At 32.6% G+C, this 21633-nt stretch overlaps 1 protein-coding gene across 1 annotated transcript; it reads right to left on the reverse strand.

Moving 5' to 3' along the window:
• Positions 1-1644: 1644 nt before the first annotated feature.
• Positions 1645-15564, reverse strand: LOC112016235 (PX domain-containing protein EREX). The gene is made up of 10 exons (XM_024048760.2): positions 15292-15564; positions 14266-14376; positions 12794-12892; positions 12396-12482; positions 10322-10430; positions 9524-10167; positions 7173-7337; positions 6837-7079; positions 4353-4571; positions 1645-2115 (listed from the first exon to the last, which is right to left on the reverse strand). The coding sequence occupies exons 1-10, from the start codon at positions 15562-15564 to the stop codon at positions 1843-1845; spliced, it is 2223 nt and encodes a 740-aa protein (XP_023904528.2). The 3' UTR covers positions 1645-1842.
• Positions 15565-21633: the final 6069 nt, after the last annotated feature.

Consider the following 21633-nt stretch of genomic DNA (forward strand, 5'->3'; position numbering starts at 1 on the left):
TTCAAATTATCACTTTCCATGAAAAATATCACCAAAAAATTAAATACCTCGTGAATTCTAGCATTACTAAGTGTGTATGTATATACGCATTTGCTTTGTACCAATTTTTAAAAACAAAGGTTTGCATATGGAGTCCTGCCAAAGTTCTGTAATTGTATTTATTTTTTAAAGTTATTGTCGTCTTATTTTGCTGGTAAAGAGTAATAATCATAAAACTAATTCCATAGGATTCGAATCTCATTTATTCCATTTAAAAAAAATTAGAAAACAATCCGCTAAAGTAAAATTATAGTTTCACTGAGAAAGTGAAATCAACAATTGCATCCTATATCCACTTCAAAATAAAACCATTTAGGCCATTGGGAAATTTGCTCAAGTGAACCATCAATTAATATGCCTGTATTTTTAAGAAGAATGAAACTTGCATAAGTGAAGAGTATTAATACTTTTATTGTTTAAGGTCCATTTCTTTGCTTTTTTATTCATGGAAAAGTTTATACTACGTCGGCATGTACAAAGACGATGAAATTTGAGATATGTAAAAAATGTATTTTTAAGAAAAAATTTGCCACCTTAAAAATACTTATGATGGAAACTATTTGCTGAGACAATTTTTTATTTTTATTATTTCAATATGTTTTATATACGAGGGAAATTCTCCACAAATTAACTTAGGAGAGGAATAACCTCCGAAAAAAAAAAAAAAGGAAAAGGAAAAGGAAAAAAAAAATTCCCGAGTAATTTTTTTTTTTCTTCAAAAGCAGACCTTTTTCTTTAGTTCCAATAATGGATGACCTTAACTTCCAAGATTTTAAAATTTTTCATTAAACAGGAAAGAGAAAATACAAATTATTGCCAAGATTATTTTTCTGTGAATTTCCTTTTAACAAACACAATCCCTATTCCACAAAAGCTTTTCCACACAAGATTCCAGATCAGGTAACAAACACAATCCCCAGCCACAATGGCTAGTTCATTTGCTTCGGCTTACAATCCGCAACTTATTTTGTAGGTAGACATTTTTAAAGTTTCACTTTTTTTCACAGTACAACAGTGAGTTATGCAGTTTATTTAACAAATTAACTTAGGAGAGGAATAACCTCCAAAAAAAAAAAAAAAAGGAAAAGGAAAAGGAAAAAAAAATTCCCGAGTAATTTTTTTTTTCTTCAAAAGCAGACCTTTTTCTTTAGTTCCAATAATGGATGACCTTAACTTCCAAGATTTTAAAATTTTTCATTAAACAGGAAAGAGAAAATACAAATTATTGCCAAGATTATTTTTCTGTGAATTTCCTTTTAACAAACACAATCCCTATTCCACAAAAGCTTTTCCACACAAGATTCCAGATCAGGTAACAAACACAATCCCCAGCCACAATGGCTAGTTCATTTGCTTCGGCTTACAATCCGCAACTTATTTTGTTTATTTTGTAGGTAAGACATTTTTAAAGTTTCACTTTTTTTCACAGTACAACAGTGAGTTATGCAGTTTATTTTGTTTATTTTTGTTTTTAGGTTATTAGAAAACTGAGCAGCAGAGCCCTTAAGAGGGCTTTAAGGTGGACAGTTAGATTATTTGACAAAGCTAAATAAAAAGTTTTGAGCAGTTTTTTTACACAAATCAGTGAAGTTTGCAAAAAAGATATTGCTTTGTAAATAAGTCCCTCTATGCTTCTTAAATTAATATATTTGAGAAAACAATATGATACAACAATGTTATTCAAGCACAGACCTCTTATGGAACTATAAAATTAGATGACCTTCTATTGCATTTACTATGATGATAAAGTAGAATCTGCCATACAAAGTAATAAACAAATATTAATTTACAAGTTCGACTATTTCATCTTTCTAAAAATTTGCTTAGAACAGTTTTTCTGATGGGAACTTCCTCATCATCATCATCATCATCATCTTTCTCTGACTTCAAATTTGTGTTTAGGGCACAACGGATGACCGAGTTCACCTGTTTTCTTAATGTAGCATTGTCAACGAATACATCCGCCAGCATTATTCTCAACTCATCATCAGTTGTCCTTTTATCATTGCCATTTACACTTCGAGTTTCGTCCAATGCTGCAACAGCATTTTCCACATCTTGGGCAAGGAGCTGTGCCTGTTCCAAATTTATGAGCCATTTGAAATCAAGTCAGGATTCAAATACAGTGAGTTCGATAGAAGAAATAAGATGTAACATTAAAATAAATAATGAAGTATATTTTCAAATAACATTTGAAAACTGCACTCATTAAATTTGATTTTTTTACATTAATAACTACTCATTTCATTTTTTTTAAACATAATAAGTTCTTGTTTTTTATCAGCCTGAAATGCACCCAAGTGCTTTAAATAAATACAAAGACATTTAAAATATTAATCAAGAACGGCATAGAATTTGCCATCATGGACCTGTTCTGAAGTGTGAAAGTGATCACCCTTCTACTTGTTATGCCCACAGCATTCAAGTGCACGCAATACACACAATTTGGGTTTTCTTTATAACAGAAAAAGAGATAGATATATGAATAACATTTTGGGGTTTTCCCATTTCTAGGCTAGAGAGAAAAAAATTTGGAGGAACTGCGCATTGACAGAAGAACAAGCAGAGTTTTAACTACTGTTTTATACCAAGATACTACCATCGTCTGAAGATTGTCATTAAATTCACTCAAAGACTACATCACATGTCAGATAAAGATGGAAACGGCTAGAAGGCATCAGCCATTTTAAGCCAAGTTGCCAACAACAAGAACAAACAAAACCTAGTTAGCAAAAATTGACAAACTACCCCTTTTTCTTTCACAAGCTAGTAATAATGATGTCAGTACACCAGCAAAACCAGTAAATAGTGTGTGGGGGTGGGTGGGTGTCTGGGTGGGAGAACCAGGACATTCTCAAAAAGACACAAGTGAACATGTAAATCACTAGCCTGTTCCCTAATAACCATGGGCATATCAAAACCAAGACTGAACCAGCCATAAAATCTGCTGGACAGTTATCCCAGTTTATATGTATACATACAAGGACAACACCAGTTCTGAATGTGCTAAACTTACAGTACAGTTTCTTTAAATTTTTTTGAATAGTAAATAACCATACTCCCTCGCAGGTTTAATTCCAAATGTAGAACTTGGTGGTATTTTAGTACCAATAGAAGCAGATGAACTATAACTCTAGTCCAAACAGAACCTCCAGTTTCTACAGAATACTGGATTGTCATACAGGGTACCCATATACCCAGAACCTCCAGTTTCCACAGAATGCTGGACTATTGTAAAGGGGACGCATATACCCAGATGCCAAATAATTTAGACAGAAATGTGTTTCTTTTTTTTTTATATATAAATTAATAGTTACAATAGGGGAGGGGGGGATTTGAACGCTGGATCACCACGAGGCATCAACCAATTGGAGCTACAAGGCTCTTGGCAATTTGGTCAGAAATTTATTATCACAGTGGACCTGAAGTCTGAATGTTGGCTAATTGATATAGCCAATAATCCAGGTTCTTTTTATTAACGAATGGCATACACGTAAGTCGAATACCCACAATAGCAAATTCACAACCAAGTGAATATTCTGTTCCCCCCACCCCCCCACCCCCCCCCCAAAAAAAAAAAAAGTGAAACTCTGAAACAAAGAAATGTTATTTGAACCAGATCAAACTGGACTGTACAGGTGCAAACCAGCCAAGCAGAACAGATCTAAATTTATGGTGCTTGACTAGCCAGGTGAGCTGAGTAGTTTTGTAACATAGAAAATAAAACGTTTTAAGGAAGCAACAGCACATAAACGCTATGCAGCTGACCTTCGTATTCCCACACATACATAGCCACCATAATACACATTCATACATGTTCACAAGTAAATTTACATAACACATAAACACATGATGTATAACTATGTTAGAAGACAATAACATATACACCATTCATATTAAAATAATTTATTATATATTATCATGTGGTCCAACCACCAACTTAATGGTTGAACCTGCTTGCATGCCACATGAATTAGTGATTACTTGACACTTAGCCATTAATCATGTGCTTGCAAGTACAAAATGATTTTTGTCAATAAAAATCATGCACCCTCACAGATGAGTGCAGAGACAAAAATTAGAAGAAAAATATTATATTAAAAATCAAAAATAGAAGCCCCCTTTGTGGGGTTAATATCTAGGTTTGATCCCTCCTATTTATGCTTAGCAAAAGACACACACACAAACAGAGAAACAGAGAATGAAAAAGTTTCGCACCCAAAATAATCTCTTAACACCAGTCTTCAATATTTAGATTGCCAAGGACATTACAACAAACAAAAGAGAGCACTGACTCAAGGTTCAAAAGATACCTCTGCTAGTAGGAGACCAATTCTATTGTCAGATGTTGTCAACAGATCTATTGCATCAGACGGTAATGAAGTGTCCACAATTAATTTATCCTCCTCTTCAACAAGAAAATTAACACTACATTCTTGAAGCCTATCACGAAGAATTCCACATTCATGCAGCAACTTTGCATTAGCAGTACTAGCAAGCTCCATTCTTTGCCTTTCCTTGTGAAGAATTCTCTGAAAGATACACAAGAAACAACAGCATGAAACAGATGGGTTTTGCAAATGTTCTGAATTAGCAACAATTGAAAGTCTAAACACAACCCAATCAGCAAGACAAAGTTATTAACCAGAAACAGTTACATCCTGATTGGGAATTAGTTTGAAATATTAGGCACTAGTGAGAGATCAAATATTTGAATATCCAAAAGACTTTGTTGTCTGGTCTTTTTATATGGTGCTTTTGGTGTAGTCTGTGTGGGCACCTATGTATGTGTTACCCAATCAATTGGTTGTCTCCTAATCTCAGAAAAGTAGAATTTCTATCCGTTTGTTGTTTGATACATGACAAGTTTCTAAAACTAAAGAATTTGTTTAGTTGGTCATGGTTGTTTCTAAACCTAATATGCACTTTCTCTTTCCGAAAACTTGTCTTCTTTTTCAAAAACTACTTTCTTTTGTTTCACTCATACATACTAATAACTACCTTGGAAATTATTTATTCAATAACTCTTATTAAGTAACTAACTAATTATCTAATTAGGTTGACCTTTTAGGCTAGTCCAATTAGGGCTTGGGATGAGACTAAAGGGACAAATAAAACTCTAGCTCAAATGGGCTTCGGGTTTTATCTGTCAACTCTTGACAAACCCAAAGTTACCATTAATTATATTTAATACCACTATATAAATATAATTGCACTCTAGGCTTTGTCAAGAGTTGATAGTTAAGCCCAAAACCCATTGAAACTAGAGCTTTATTTGTCCCTTTGGTCCCATCCCAAACCACACACAATAGCCCAATTGAGTTGTCCCAAAAGGCCAACTCAATTATATGATCAATTAATTATTTAATAACAAATAACTGCCTAGGTAATTATTAGTACATAAAGAGTGAAAAAAATAAAACAAATTTTTAAAAGAACACAAGCTTTTAGAAAAAGAAAGTGAGTAAAGAACTAATTGAGAAACCACACATCTTGAGCATATGCGGAATTTGGGTGAAGATTGAAGGTCTTCCCAAGTTCAATCTTCTTTGTCTTGAATTTCACTACAACAAGGTACACTATTCTATTATGTTTCTAAAATTCAGGTACTCCATGTTATCTCACATGAATGAAGTAGACCCATTAATTTCCACGGCTTGATTTGTATAAGATGCAAAACTATGTTTTACAACAATTGTTCTGTATGAGATGCAAAACTATGTTTTCCAATAGTGTGATCCTAGAATATTATAACCGTTAAGTTAAAAGAAAAAATTTTATAAGATTGCTATTATGCTATAAGATTAGCTATGCTCTGTGGTAGTGAATGTTGGGTTGTTATGAAGCAACATATTCATAATTTAAGTGTAGATGTAATGAGAAAGTTAAGATGGATGAGTGTATACATAGAAAGATAGGAATTTTTTTTTTTGATAAATAACAAAATTGTATTAAAAAGAAGCCCACATAGAAAGAAAGGATTTGAAATGAGAAAATCCTCTTATAAATAGGGGTGGCCCCATACTGATGAAAAAAATAAAGGAGAGTCACTTGAGATGGTTTGGTCATGTTTAGAAGAGAGCAACAAATGCATCAATAAGAAATTGTGAGTTGATTCAACTTGAGGAAATGAAAACAAGTATAGGAAGACAAAAAATAACATTAGTAGTAGTAAAACAGGACATGTCAATTAAGAAGCAACAGATAATATGCATATCAAAAATAAAAGAAGCAACAAATAATATGACTTCAGATAGAATAGAATGGAGAAAAAGAATGCAAGTGGCTGACCATGACTAATTTGTTGGGAATCCATAGCCAACCCCAAAATTTGGTACTAAGGCTTTGTTGTTATCATCAACACAATTCATTTAAGAATTAATTTTAAATAAAACAAAACATTTGCCACATCAACATTTTCGTTAACAAGTTAACAGCAAAGAATTTTTTTTTTTAAATGATTTTAAAAGTACGGACTAAAATGAAACACTTAAAAGGACAAGTACGATTATGAAACAAGAGTCACAGTTTGAGGACTAACTGTGCAATTAAACCAAAAAAAAAAATTCCTTTGTTGGTTATACATATAAAAACTAATAAACCTTTTTTGATAAGTAATTCACTATAAAAAGACAAACTCATAACGGGACAATTCTAGTGCATGGGGAAATACACCAATTACTAATTATCAATAAGAATCAGGAAATATTAAAATGAAAATGTTACTTCAAGACATATAATAGAAACAGAAACTTCATTTTATAATAATGTATGTACATAAACAAAAAGGATGTTACCTCTACTTCTAATTTCTCTTTCATTACACGGCTGAGATCCTGCTTCAATTCTAACTGGGAATTTCGAAGAGTTTTGACTTCTTTAATAAGCAGTTTTACATCTGCCTTTGATTTCACCTCAAACTCTTCATGACGTTTCTGCAAGTTCTCAATCTGTTCTCTAGCATCATCTAACTCCTGCAGCAACATTTTGTTTTCCTGAATGACTGCAGTTTTTGTTGACTCTGCACGTACCTTTTCATCCTGCAACATTGTTCCACATTACTAACTGAAGCCCCTCAAAAATAAAAATGACAAGGAGATCCAATTCAATGATAATGGTAGGAAATACCATACCTGTTCAGTTTTCAATTTTAGTTCCAGCTCCAAACACTTACTCCGAAGCTCCTCCACATCCCACTGCATTTGAGTAAATCTTTCCCTTTCGGTTAAAACCGCCTGCTGCATGTTATCTATACAATTCTGTCTAGTAGTTTCAAGTTCCACTTCCAAATCTTTGACCTATAAAAGAAGATCCCCATAAATTGATCTTGAAGTATGTTACGTAGTCATATTTAGATTTACATTCACTCTTTTTTTAATTAAAATCAACAAAGTTCAATTGTAACTGTGATAAAGAGAACTTCCCACAAAATCAAGGTCAATACCAAGATAAAGTAATTGCATTGACAACAATAACAACAACAAAGCCTTAGCCCCAAATCTTTTGGGGACGGCGATGGATACTCGATAGAGTAATTAGTTGGCCACATGTATTCTCTTCTTTCATTCTATTCTATTTGAAGTCATTCTTTATGTTACTTCCCAAATTGACAAGTCATTTTTTATAACTTCTACTAATATTATTTTTGGCCTTCCTATAATTTTTTTTTTTTTTTAATTACCTCAACTAGGATCAACTCACTCTTTTTTACCGGTTTATTAACCTCTCTTCTCTAAACATGACCAAACCATCTAAAGTGGCTCTCCCTCATCTTTTCATCTACAAGGAGTACCCCTATCTTTAAGCAAATTTTCTTGTTTTGAATCTCATCTTTCCGTGTATTCCTAATTATCCATTTTTAACATTCCCATTTCAACAACTCACTTTATGGATATGTTACTTCTTAATAGTAACATTCGGTACCATAAAGCATAGTTGGTCATATTACATTGAACAAACCTAAATTCTGAAAATGCATTACTAATCCCATGCCTAATTTTTTTTTATTCCCTCAACTAGGATCAACTCACTCTTTTTTACCGGTTTATTAACCTCTCTTCTCTAAACATGACCAAACCATCTAAAGTGGCTCTCCCTCATCTTTTCATCTACAAGGAGTACCCCTATCTTTAAGCAAATTTTCTTGTTTTGAATCTCATCTTTCCGTGTATTCCTAATTATCCATTTTTAACATTCTCATTTCAACAACTCACTTTATGGATATGTTACTTCTTAATAGTAACATTCGGTACCATAAAGCATAGTTGGTCATATTACATTGAACAAACCTAAATTCTGAAAATGCATTACTAATCCCATGCCTAGTAACCTTTTTCCCTTCGGGCGTTCCTTTGTATACTCGCCATGTTCTTGGGTTGTGCCCCTTTAGTGCTTTTTCAATGGATTATTTACTTAAAAATAAAATAAAAGGAACCTAATTCCACATCTACTCATAATGACTAGGACGCGTAAAAATAAAATCTGCAATGAAGAAAGGTCCATTTAGTGAATAAGACTCATTTAAAATAATTGCCTGATGTCATGTCCAATAACCTGCAATGATATTAGCTCAGCCCATGTCCACATTTTCTAATTCTGTAAACAGAAAATATATATTTTAAGGATAAAAAAGCCACATCCACAGTTTATCTCAGATAGGTCCATCAGGTGAGGCTTCACCTTTTTTTTTTCACCTAATCCTTCTAGTAAGGTACAGGATAAAACTAAAAGAATGGATCAACAACCACAATGCTCATTTCACATGATCAAATAAATTTTAATCTAGCTCATGTTTCCATACACATCTAACCATATGATGTCTCTCAAGTATCAATGTGGCTATCAAAAACAGATTAAGACAGCATTATATGAAGGACATTCTTTGTTTGCCACTTTTTTTCTTTTTTTTGGATAAATATGAAAGATGTATAATTTTTTTGTTTGCCACATTCAAGACCAAAATAAGCATTTAGAAGTTAGAAATTGATTCGTTTTAGGACTTGCAAAGATCTAAATTTACCATCATCAATAGAAAAACAGAGTACAAGGTAGAAGAAAACTTCCATCTAAATTCAAATTCTTCCAAAAAAATGAAGAGACAAGTAACATATGCTCAAACAAAATACTTGTATGGAACAACTAGATCATAATAAAACAGTCTGCTATTTTCATGCTTCTTACCAAAATAGAAATAATGGTCATACCTAGTGCACAAAGCTCCCACTTTTGCCGGCTTTAGGGAAAGTGATTGGTAGGCGGCCGTAACCCCCCACCACCCCCCCCCCTTTTTTTTTTGGAAGAGGAAATAAAGTTTATATTATACCAATTTTAACGTTGAGAAACACCCTGAAGCTATTGGATAGCCCAATGCTGATTATTTGAACTAGAAAGGGGCAAAAAACTGGGAAATGGACATTGAAGAAACAGAATCGGATTTTTTTTAGATAGGTAAAAAAAAAAAGTGTATAACTGTTATAATATATACCTTCGTTGTGAGGAATTTTCTAACAGTAGCTTCTTGATTCAATCTTGCTATTAGATCCTCCAAGTCTGTTTTTGCTGTGGCTAGCCTCCGCTGCATGGTAACAAGTACCCTGTTCAATTTAAGTCGTTGATCAGATGGAAGAACAACCAGTGAATCCCTTGGAAGCAGAATATTTGGATTCTCAAAAGAATCTGTGTTTCTCAAAGCTTCAGAACCTTCAGAATGATCAAGGGAGAAATCACCAAATAAATTGGCTGCCCCTATATTTGATATTTCACTAGCTCTTAAAGAACTCAAGTCACTTCCAACACTCTCTGCTGAGAGTCTTCGAACATGGCCATCCAGCTTGTAATCCCCTAGTGCAGGAAAAAACTCAGTTCCGTCCATGCGGATAGGTTTAGCATTAGAAGTATTCTCAATTACTTCATCCCTGCCTACAATGTTACCCCCATTCCCTGTATGCATTCTATGCCTTGGTGATCCAACCTCAGATATCTCATAAGGAGTATCATGACCAAGATCTGATGCAATGAATGAACTATCAGCAAACAGAGAAACATCTGAGTTGGCATGGTACAGAGATGATGGAAACATGTCACTAGTGGAAGAATTATTTGGAATTTCCTGATTCTCATCATTGAAAACTGAAAAAAAAAATACAAGAATACAAATGAGTTTTGATGGATCACAGAGTATTATCTATTAAGTTATTCTACTTTCAATATCACCATGGCTTCATTTCAAGAATTAGAAAACTAATATAATGTTGATTCCAAGATGCATTGAGGAAACACCTACAAGACCTCGCCGCAGCTTCTAGATCAAGAAAGGTTGCCACTGGAGCACTTCTTGATAAATCAATGTCTGACAATAGTTTTTCCATCCAATCTTCCAAAGAACACCTTCGCTGCAACAAGCTAACCAATTTGAGAATATTATTACTGTTATTTCAAAGAGAAATATGCTTGATGTTTAAATTTATATTCGTACATCTTGAAAAATTAAATTTCATAGTTGTAGGTGCAAACAATGATGCAGCCTAATATTCTACAAGTGGACCATTGCCCTCAAATTGCAGAGTAATAATTGAATACATAAACAAAATATTTAGACATGATAATTGGAAGAAGAAACCAAGAATTTGCAAAGCCAAATCAAAATAGGCCATGTATTATCCATTTCACAAGCTGCTTGTCCAAAATTTATATAAAAATTAAAAAATCCCTTCAGGTATATTCCTACAATTTTCATGCTTTTAATTTAAAAACAGTCTTTCAGAAGCTTCATGGAGTAACGTGTTCAAATCCTAAACACACAAGCGAAACAGAAATAAGATTTACCCAATTAAGGAAAGTTTTAATTCAAGTTCATCAAAGCCTACTCTGTAACAGCAGAAATTTTCATACAATACAGGAACTGACAGCAACAAGAGTAATGACTATGACCATCAGACCAAGCCATTTTCCTGTGAAATGTAACCTCTGGATAATCCTCAGTTATGCATTGAAAAGGCACAACCAAGCAACTTTCAGCATAGAAGTTTCAGTTTTCCAAAGGTCAGCATGTGCGACAGGTGTTCTAATAAAAGAAGGAAATATACTATAAAGTTCAACAACAGCAATATAGCAACACTGTGAGATGTACTCAGACAATTTGAGTCGCACAATTCTCAAACTACTATCATGTGGACCAAGAAATTCTATGTTCAAAATTTCTTTTTCTTTTTTTTTATTTAAGTAACAATACTTCATTGAAACTAAGAAGAAAATGAAAAAGACCCCCAAGTACACAGGAAGTGCTTTAAGGAGAGCCCATTAAATTTACATAAATCTAGAAATTCCTTTAAGGAAGAAAAGGAATGGCCACTAAAGGCAGCAAACCAATCAAACATGGTATGTAAAAGATGAAATTTTAGCTCCAAGATGAATGCTCAACCCCATCAAAAGTACAGAGGTTCTCTCCCTCAAAATGGTCCACAGAAACAGAACACAAATCAGCATGGCCCCCAATACATCAACAGCATAATGTCTTCCCAAGCCCCCCACTCCAACACTCCAACAACTCCACAACCCTTCTCAGCATGACCTATTGCATGCCAAAAAGGCAACACAATTGACCATAAGTCACACACGATCACAATGAAGTAACAGGTGGTCAGTTGTCTCCCTACTAAGTTTGCACATACAGCACCAATCAAAAATGCTTATAGTCCGCTTCTAAAGATTCTCCATAGTAACGATATTTCACCAAGCTGCTGTCCTTGATAAAAAAGGCTACCTTAGAACTTAGAAGCAATCTTTACCTTCCAAATGCTTTTCCATGGAAAGTAAGGGGAAGCCCCATGCTAAGAACCTAATAGTAATACTTTATCAAAAAATACCGCTCTTAGCAGGGATTTACAAATAATAATCTTCCAGTTTAACAAGGTTTTCAGTAGTAGTTCTGCTTTTGCAAAAGTTTAAACCAATGTTGACATTCAGATCCTTTTATAGTTTCAGGTCGATAATATCAGATTGTTAATTCCATAAACATTGATGAACTTCAGCAAAAATACTCAACTCCTAGAAAAATTAAATTTTATTGCCAGGTTTAAAGCATGTCAGGACAATAGACAACTATAGGAGAACTCAAAACTTCCACTTCTGACAATCAAGCATTCTACTTACAAAGAGATAATGAGAACCTGTTGCAAAATACAAATAATTTATAGTTAACATAATGTGTCTCGGAGGGTAGGTATACGTAATCCACAATTATTTTGAGTTCTGTAAAATCATTAAAACACACACACACACACACACACACACACACACACATATATATATATATAGAGAGAGAGAGAGAGAATAACCACAGATAGCACGTAACCTACCTCTTCCAACAGAGTTCGGCTCTTCTTTCTAAAAATCCTCCTTGGAGGAGCTGGGGGCACATTTTTCATTGGAAATACCTTTTTGACCTACAAAAAAACCAGTCCAAACACAATATTGAAATGATATGATGCTTTCAATATAGAAGAGAACAACAAAGGTTAGAACATTTATGGATTTTTCTTTTATTTTTGGAAAATAAACAAAAATGCATATAATAGTGTAGGAAAGTAAATAGTGCACTATTTAGGGTGATACATAAAAAGAAAGATAATAAAAATAAAAATAAAAAGTCACTTACTCTTTTCTTTATAATAAAAATAATAATTTTATTCAAAAGAGAAGATAGGTCAAATACAAACTACTCCTGAAGAATTACAAAATAATAAATTCCACTTACTTCAGAAAAAAGTTCTAAAAAATCATTAAATCTTCGTAATATCCCTCGTGTAGTGGTGATCCCTTCCGGTGATTGTATACCAACTTGAACCCTGTAAAACTGTTATCCATGAATGTTAAAATAGAAAATAACTAGAGCTGGGTACAATTAAACCAAAATTTACATAGAGCTAGATAAAGTACATTACTACTAAAAGTTGCAGAAACATCGCTAAAGTACTCTAAACTACTCACATTTTAACATTCGCAAATGAAAATCCCCATTGCTTCAATGAATTCAACCACTCAACTATCAATAAACAGAGAAACAAACTATCTAACTACTCACATTTTAACATTCACAAATGAAAATCCCCATTGCTTCAATGAATTCGACAACTCAACTATCAATAAACAGAGTAACAAACTATCTCTACAATCATTTAAAATGCTGAATTGTACCTCACAAAATTTTTGTTATATAGAAGACAAAGGAGTGGAAGAAAAATGCATAATCTAGAATATTACAGCAACGTAAACCCAACAAGCACAATTTAAATTTTTTTTTTAAAAAAAAAAATGGATAAAACAAGACAGCTTTTATCCAACTCTCTATTACAACAACAAAGCTTTAGGGGAACTTTGAAATCAGCTAAAGGTTGGCCACATGTATTCTTCTACTCCCTTCTATCCTATCCAAAATCCTAGTCTTTTTTACCTTCTAAATTAAGATGGCCTCACTGGTGCATTAACCTGTTACTTATGAAACAAACTTTCATTTGATTTACATGGACATATTATGGACAAAGATGATGGAAATAGACAAGAAAAGGCCACAAAAGTTTCTTGACATTCAAGTTGCATGACCAATAGCAACTAATCTTAGATTATTATTATAGATAGTTCTATGAAACAAACAAGAATGATAATTTTATAGTTATTCAAAATTGAAACTACAGAATAAATAAAGATAAATGTTATCTAAGGTAAAACACTCAAAAACACAACTATAATGTCACATGAGTAGTCAGTAGTGTATTATACCGGTGTAAGAATGACTGAACTGTCCAGGGACAAAAAACAAAAGAAAAAGAAACTGCCAGTAAGAGAGATGCAGATATATAAATATAAAGGTCAAACTGAAAAATAGCAGTGGTTTAAAAATTAGATTAAAACAAATTAAAATATATATATATATATATACATACCACCACAGGATCTGAACCTCTTGATTTGGAAAGGAAAACCCAAGAAGGAATTGTGACGCAAAAACTCCAACCAGAATGAAAATCAAGTGGCCAAACAGTGTCACGTCCGTCCTACATTCAAAAAGTATGAAATATTATCACAAATGGAAAGATTTATAACAACCTGAATTCCAAGCTCTGGAATATGTGCCTGTACAGCATTAAATCATTGACCACTGAGAAAAGCAAAAAACCTCTAAGCCGGCTGATCTAGCCTCAGCCAATATATATATATATATATACATACCACCACAGGATCTGAACCTCTTGATTTGGAAAGGAAAACCCAAGAAGGAATTGTGACGCAAAAACTCCAACCAGAATGAAAATCAAGTGGCCAAACAGTGTCACGTCCGTCCTACATTCAAAAAGTATGAAATATTATCACAAATGGAAAGATTTATAACAACCTGAATTCCAAGCTCTGGAATATGTGCCTGTACAGCATTAAATCATTGACCACTGAGAAAAGCAAAAAACCTCTAAGCCGGCTGATCTAGCCTCAGCCACCAAATATCAAAAGAATATATAGAAAAAAAATATTAAAATCACAAAAATGGCATCACACAATATATACCATCTTGAGATCATCCACCTTATTTACGGTTTATATATAAAAGTAACAAAATTATATTAGAAAGAAAGGGAAAGCTATACATACAAGCATTATATATAGAACTCTAAAGAATTACATGCAAAAATTCAAAATTCAATTACTAATCAATAAAGAGACCTTTCCAGCTGAAGTAAACATGTCTTATTTACAGGTCCTAAGTGCTAACTCTCTAGCAATCAAGCATGAATTCACAGGCTATCAACCATCTCGCCGCTACACATATTTTACTAATGATGTCTCTAACAGCTATCAATCAGACAATTCAATCGTTCTGTATATAAAAACCGTGAAACGAAAAACCATGCAAATTATTCACGGTGGCAATCATGGAAACTGTTTTTTTAGACACAAAACAAATTAGGCCACTTCAAAGCAAGAACAAACTTCCCCAAAAAAAAAACAATAATAATAATAACAAAATTTATAAATAAAAAAAAAAAAACCCATAAACTAAAAATTTTAAAAAAAATTCTGATATCATGAAAATCAGTCACATAAATCAAATTCAATCGTAACAACAGCTCCACCAATTCAAAAACAAAACTATTTACTAACGAATTGACAAAACCCATTAATTAAAATTCAACACCACCACCCAAAAAAAAAAAAAAAAAGAGAGAGATTAAAAAGTGGATCAAAGAAGAAAAGAGAGAGTACCCATTTGCGAGGAGGGGGACTCCAATCCATTCCCAAAGGGAGCGGCGACGTGCCGTCGTGGCGGTGCCGGGGAGGGCTGCGCGTGCGCACCACGCGCTGCTTGTCGATATCATTGTTGTCGTTACCGGAATTGCCCTTGTGGTTGCCAACGGAATCGTCGTCGTCGTCGTCGGGGTAAGGGGTAGTAGCGGAATTTGAGAAGGATTCGAGGATGGGATCGGAGAAATTGAGGTTGTAGTCCAACAGAGAAAGGTCGTGTGCGTACAGATTCATTCAAGAGAGAGTACCCATTTGCGAGGAGGGGGACTCCAATCCATTCCCAAAGGGAGCGGCGACGTGCCGTCGTGGCGGTGCCGGGGAGGGCTGCGCGTGCGCACCACGCGCTGCTTGTCGATATCATTGTTGTCGTTACCGGAATTGCCCTTGTGGTTGCCAACGGAATCGTCGTCGTCGTCGTCGGGGTAAGGGGTAGTAGCGGAATTTGAGAAGGATTCGAGGATGGGATCGGAGAAATTGAGGTTGTAGTCCAACAGAGAAAGGTCGTGTGCGTACAGATTCATTCTCTTCGTGTTTTGTTTTTTTTTTCCTTCTTTTTTGTGTCTATCTGAGTTTTTGTGATTTGGTTTAAAGTTTAAACGAAAGTTTAATAGTATAACAAAGCAAAAGAGAGAATCAAATATGAATGCGAATGATTCTTTGTTTTTTGTTTTATTTTTGTATTAAAAAAAACTTCTTCTTTTTTTATCTTTGGGATCCAATTGTCTATTTATCTTTCTTTTAACGCCAATCTGATTTGTAACTCTCAAGTCTCCACTCCTTGTCTAGTTGTCTTTGGAGAGTAGGCACTACTGTTTCAACTTTCAAGTTTCACCCCAATTTTATTCTCTTTTATTATATCTTTTTTTATAATTATAATTTCAACCTATTGGGTTACAAAACTCTTGATTTATTTGCTTATTGGCTAATGTCATGCTTATGCCTCCAAAAAAAAAAAATTCAAAATTTGCCTTTTCACCTGCTTGATTCAACTTTTAAATAGGGATGTAAAGAGGTTGGGCAAAATTGGATTCTGGGTGTCTCATCTTCTCTTCACAAAGAGGAAAACCAACGTTGGAGAAGATTAGGGCGGGTTGTAAATGTTTTACTAATTTTAATAAAAATGATTAAGTAAAAATGAAACATGAAGGGAAAATGTGCCCGCGAGAGTACTTTGGAAATGGTAATAAAATACGTAATATAAATAAATAAATTATAACTAAAATATGTATAAAAAATATTGAATTATATGTATATATAATTTAAGTATATTAAAAAAATATGTATATGTAAATTCAAGATCAAGAGAGCAAATCCTATCTTTGCCCCCATCACCTCTTTAGGACCAAAAAAATCCGCGTTGGACTAAGTGGGGCAAGGCCAAATATTTTTGCCATCCCTACTTGTAAAGTTGGACTTTTTTCTTTTTCTTTTTTCTTTTTTCTTTTTTGAGGGAATGTAAAGTTGGACTTGAGATCAAATTCTTGTCAAAATAATTAATATTTTCATTATATTAGAAAAAGTAATTGTGCCAACATTATATATACATGTATAAATATATTTTATATATTACCATAATGGAAATTGATTTTTTTTTTTTTCCTTTCTCTTCATTTAAAATTAGGTTAATTAAGGTAAACTAATATATCTTATAAATAAAAAATGGCATATATATATATATGTGGGGGGAAAAGGGGCTAGCCCAACGTAATGGGCCGAAAGCCTATAGAAGAGCTATTTTGCGACCGAGAAGAAGAAGATGGTAAAGGCAGGGTCCATCTGGAAGTAGGACCCTCAGAAGGGAGAATTATTACAATCTGAAGAGGATATCTCCTGTCCGAAGAGGTTGTAATCCTCTGACGCAAATATTATAAATCAATTAAGTGTGTGAAAGGCCAAAATAACCTTCCGAGGACTCCACCTGATCAAGATAAGCTCCGAGTATGCTGGGAAACGATAAGGATGGAAAAATATCTAAGGAGAAAGCTGCTACCACCGTATTTAATATACTGCAGCAACTTTTCTAGCCGTATTTATGTGAAGAAGACCCCTGAACAGTGCATCCTAACCTACCGCCACTCATACAGAGCTAAAAGAAGATGCTTGACGTGACATGTACTCAAGCAAACTCATGGATAAGGAACAAGTGGACGATGGAGATGAGGAGAATGGTGGCTATATAAAGGAAGGAGGCACCTAACAAAAGGGGGGAGAGGAAGAAAAAGAGAAAAAGAAAAAACTTGACTGTAACTCTAGAAGAGAACTTGACTGTATCCCTAAGACCTTTGTTCATCAGATAAACAATAGTATAGCTCTTCGAATTTTCAGGTTTTACGTGTAAATTCATGTTGACTTGTGTTTGAAAGTTGTGATTAATTGTTGTCAATTCAATACTTAACCTAGCTCTTTCACCCATACTCTACAAATTTATTGTTTTGGGCTTGGGCCACAAATCCTAACCCTACAATATATATATATATATATATATTTATATAATTGTCATTGATTTATTTATATAACGAAATCTAGAAATTATGGGATTTGCTTATTTACATTTGACTATAGTTGGGGTGATTTTGATTTTAGTTCTTAATCTTTGACACTATTTTGAATTTCATCATTTTATTCATTTTTGTTAATAACATTACAATTAAATGTCACATAAGGACTAAAATTAAAATCATCCCAAACTTAAAGAGTGTGATTTGTATTCTAATCAAAATATATAAAATAAACAAATTCTTTAATCTAATTAAAACATGTCACATTATTTTAAAATAGATAAATAAAAAGAAAAATTTAACCCCCAAAAAAAAAAAATATTATCTCCTCTCTTTTCCTTTCTCCTCCTTGAATCTCCACCCAATCTCTCTCTTTCTCCCCCAATAGATATCAAACCAATTAAGTTTCACTCTCTTTTTTTATCAATAACCTTCTTGGTCTTCTGGTTGAGCTTACAACCTCTTGTGAGCCAAATTCGCAACTTTGGCTTCTTGTTTGGTAGGAAGAGTAAAAAGACTTCGAAATGACGAAATTCAAAATGGTGTCAAACATTAGGGAAAAAAATCAAAATTACTCTAAATTTAGAAAGCGCAAAATTGCCTTTTTGGGTTTTATATTTTTAGAAAATAACATTTTATTATTTTATCATAAGTTTTAAGTAGGTTTTTTTTTTTCTCCTTAAACTCATAAAAATTAGTTTCACTAAACAACATTTTTGTGTTGTCAAGAAACAAACTGTTTTGAGTTAAAATTTCTAAAAAGTTGAAAACATAAAATATTTATCCATCTTTTTGTTTATAACAAATAAAAGTTGTTGCTAGCTGAATCCTAAATGTACACCTGTCAACCCCCCCCCCCCCCCTTTTGACTCTGCATTCTGTAAATATGTAAAGATGACAAGCAATATATATATATATATATATATTAAAAAAGGAAGTATATTAGGATAACAACTAAAATAAATAAATAAATAAAAATTTTTAATTAAAAATAAGAAGGATTGATGACAAGTATTTTTTTTTTTTTTTTATTAAGAGGATTGATGACAAGTATTCATCAAAAGAAAAAGATGCCAAGCAATTAACACCATTTGATTATATACGACAAAAGAGCCTGTCATTTTTAAACTCCGAAAATCGTTTTCAAATGATGGAGTCATGAAATAATACCATGAAAGCATGTATAAGAGTATATGATCTTTCCTTCATATATATATATATATATATACAAAGTGTGTGTGGTATATTTTCAATAGAAAATAATTTAAAAAAAAAAAAAAGGTTTATTTGATCTATCTAAATTTATCAAGGTGGAAGATTAAGGATATGGATGGAATGAATGAAAAGTGGCCAAAGTAAGCGGTAACTTTCTAGCCTTTACNTTTTTTTTTTTTCTCCTTAAACTCATAAAAATTAGTTTCACTAAACAACATTTTTGTGTTGTCAAGAAACAAACTGTTTTGAGTTAAAATTTCTAAAAAGTTGAAAACATAAAATATTTATCCATCTTTTTGTTTATAACAAATAAAAGTTGTTGCTAGCTGAATCCTAAATGTACACCTGTCAACCCCCCCCCCCCCTTTTGACTCTGCATTCTGTAAATATGTAAAGATGACAAGCAATATATATATATATATATATATTAAAAAAGGAAGTATATTAGGATAACAACTAAAATAAATAAATAAATAAAAATTTTTAATTAAAAATAAGAAGGATTGATGACAAGTATTTTTTTTTTTTTTTTATTAAGAGGATTGATGACAAGTATTCATCAAAAGAAAAAGATGCAAGCAATTAACACCATTTGATTATATACGACAAAAGAGCCTGTCATTTTTAAACTCCGAAAATCGTTTTCAATGATGGAGTCATGAAATAATACCATGAAAGCATGTATAAGAGTATATGATCTTTCCTTCATATATATATATATATATATATAAAGTGTGTGTGGTATATTTTCAATAGAAAATAATTTAAAAAAAAAAAAAGGTTTATTTGATCTATCTAAATTTATCAAGGTGGAAGATAAGGATATGGATGGAATGAATGAAAAGTGGCCAGAGTAAGCGGTAACTTTCTAGCCTTTACTCCGAAAATCGTTTTCATATGATGGAGTCATGAAATAATACCATGAAAGCATGTATAAGAGTATATGATCTTTCCTTCTTTATATATATAAAGTGTGTGTGATATATTTTCAATAGAAAATAATTAAAAAAAAAAAGGTTTATTTGATCTATCAAAATTTATCAAGGTGGAAGATGAAGGATATGGATGGAATGAATGAAAAGTGGCCAGATAAGCAGTAACTTTCTAGCCTTTACAAATTGAAGAGCACCAGCATTAGACAAAAAAATAAAATAAAATAAATTGAAAAAAGGTCCAAGACCAAAAGCAATAACCTCTTGTTATCAACATTACTTTATTTTTCAATTTCAACCAAAGGTGCTATAAGCTGTTTTACCTTTGGCATCCATGTAAAACCTTACTGGATAAAAAAAAATTCTGAATCCATTTCTCATGTTTTTTAGATTTCCATAACAAGAGGGGTCTTTTCATTCAATCAAATTCATTGAATTGTTGGAGACGCCATTACACCATAATAAGGACATTAAGGCATGACAATTGACAAGTCAAATTCATTGGTTTTTCGTTTCATATAATTAAAGTTATTATACTTTAATGAAAGATATTAATAAAAGATTTGATTTCTTATAAACATACATGATTAAATTTGTTATTTTTAATGGAAATATTAACAAAATGCTTGATTTGTCATAAACTTAATATTTAAATAGTTAATTGTTTAAATGGTAAGTTAATTGACTAAATTCACACCCACATCAAAATTCAAGGATGACACTTGAAAAATCATCCCAGAACGTTTTATGTGATAATATTCTTTTTATTCTCAATAAATTCTAATTGAGAAACATCACGTATGAATTATGTAAAATCTTTAAATCCCATAATACTGTTGTGGATTTAAAATCTCCTAAGACTCATGCAATATTAGGGGTGGCAATTCGTGTTTGCGTTTCGGGTTTGTGTCATGTCGACTCATGAGTATTCGACTATATGAGTCAACTCTAACCCAACATGTTTATTAAATGGGTCAAGATTCCTCAATCCTAACATAACCCATTTATTAAACGGGTCAATCGTGTCGACCTGTTTATCATATTTTATCAAAATGAAAAGAAAAGAAAAAAACTAATTTTAGTTTTTACCAAATTGATATGAATTATGAAAAACCAAACAAATAAATATTTTTAATATAAAATTCAAAACTAAAGCATATCTCAATATCACAAATAATCATTCAAAACTAAAACATATCTCAATATCACAAATAATCAATCATAATATGTCAAAGAAAATAAACTATAACAACTAGCAAGTTTATATACCTAAGGTTTAAAAAGTATATTGATAAAATGTCATTTAATTAAACGAGTCAGACAAGTCAAACAGATTCCAGGTGATAGATACTAACCCAACCTGTTTATTAAATGAGTCAGTCGTGTTAACCTGAATATGATACAAACTCATTAAGCCTTAACTCATAGCCTACTAATTTCATATCGAGTTCGCGGGTCGTGTCTAATCTTGTCACCCCTATTGTGGATGTGGCTATTGTCATAATAGACACTATGGTGGTGGCCCATGATACAGGTCAACACTTGGTCTTGAGCCCAAAACTTTACATACTCTCATTCCATTGCAAAAGAGTATGAATTATCTTTTGAATTAGATATCATTTACTAATGCATTGTAGGAACTAGGAAATAAGAAATTA

This window comes from Quercus suber, unplaced genomic scaffold, assembly GCF_002906115.3.
Source record: "Quercus suber isolate HL8 unplaced genomic scaffold, Cork oak 2.0 scaffold_58, whole genome shotgun sequence".
In the NCBI taxonomy this organism is placed as follows: domain Eukaryota; kingdom Viridiplantae; phylum Streptophyta; class Magnoliopsida; order Fagales; family Fagaceae; genus Quercus; species Quercus suber.

What these genes read in the sequence shown, in the direction of transcription:
- LOC112016235 (XM_024048760.2), bottom strand. Translation starts at nt 15,564, where the DNA reads ATGAATCTGTACGCACACGACCTTTCTCTGTTGGACTACAACCTCAAT. An exon ending in AGAAGCTGCGGCGAGGTCTT is followed by an intron (nt 10,168 to 10,321) that starts GTAGGTGTTTCC and finishes TTTTTTTTTCAG; the next exon opens with TTTTCAATGATGAGAATCAG. An exon ending in GAAAATTCCTCACAACGAAG is followed by an intron (nt 7,338 to 9,523) that starts GTATATATTATA and finishes CTTCTTTTATAG; the next exon opens with GTCAAAGATTTGGAAGTGGA.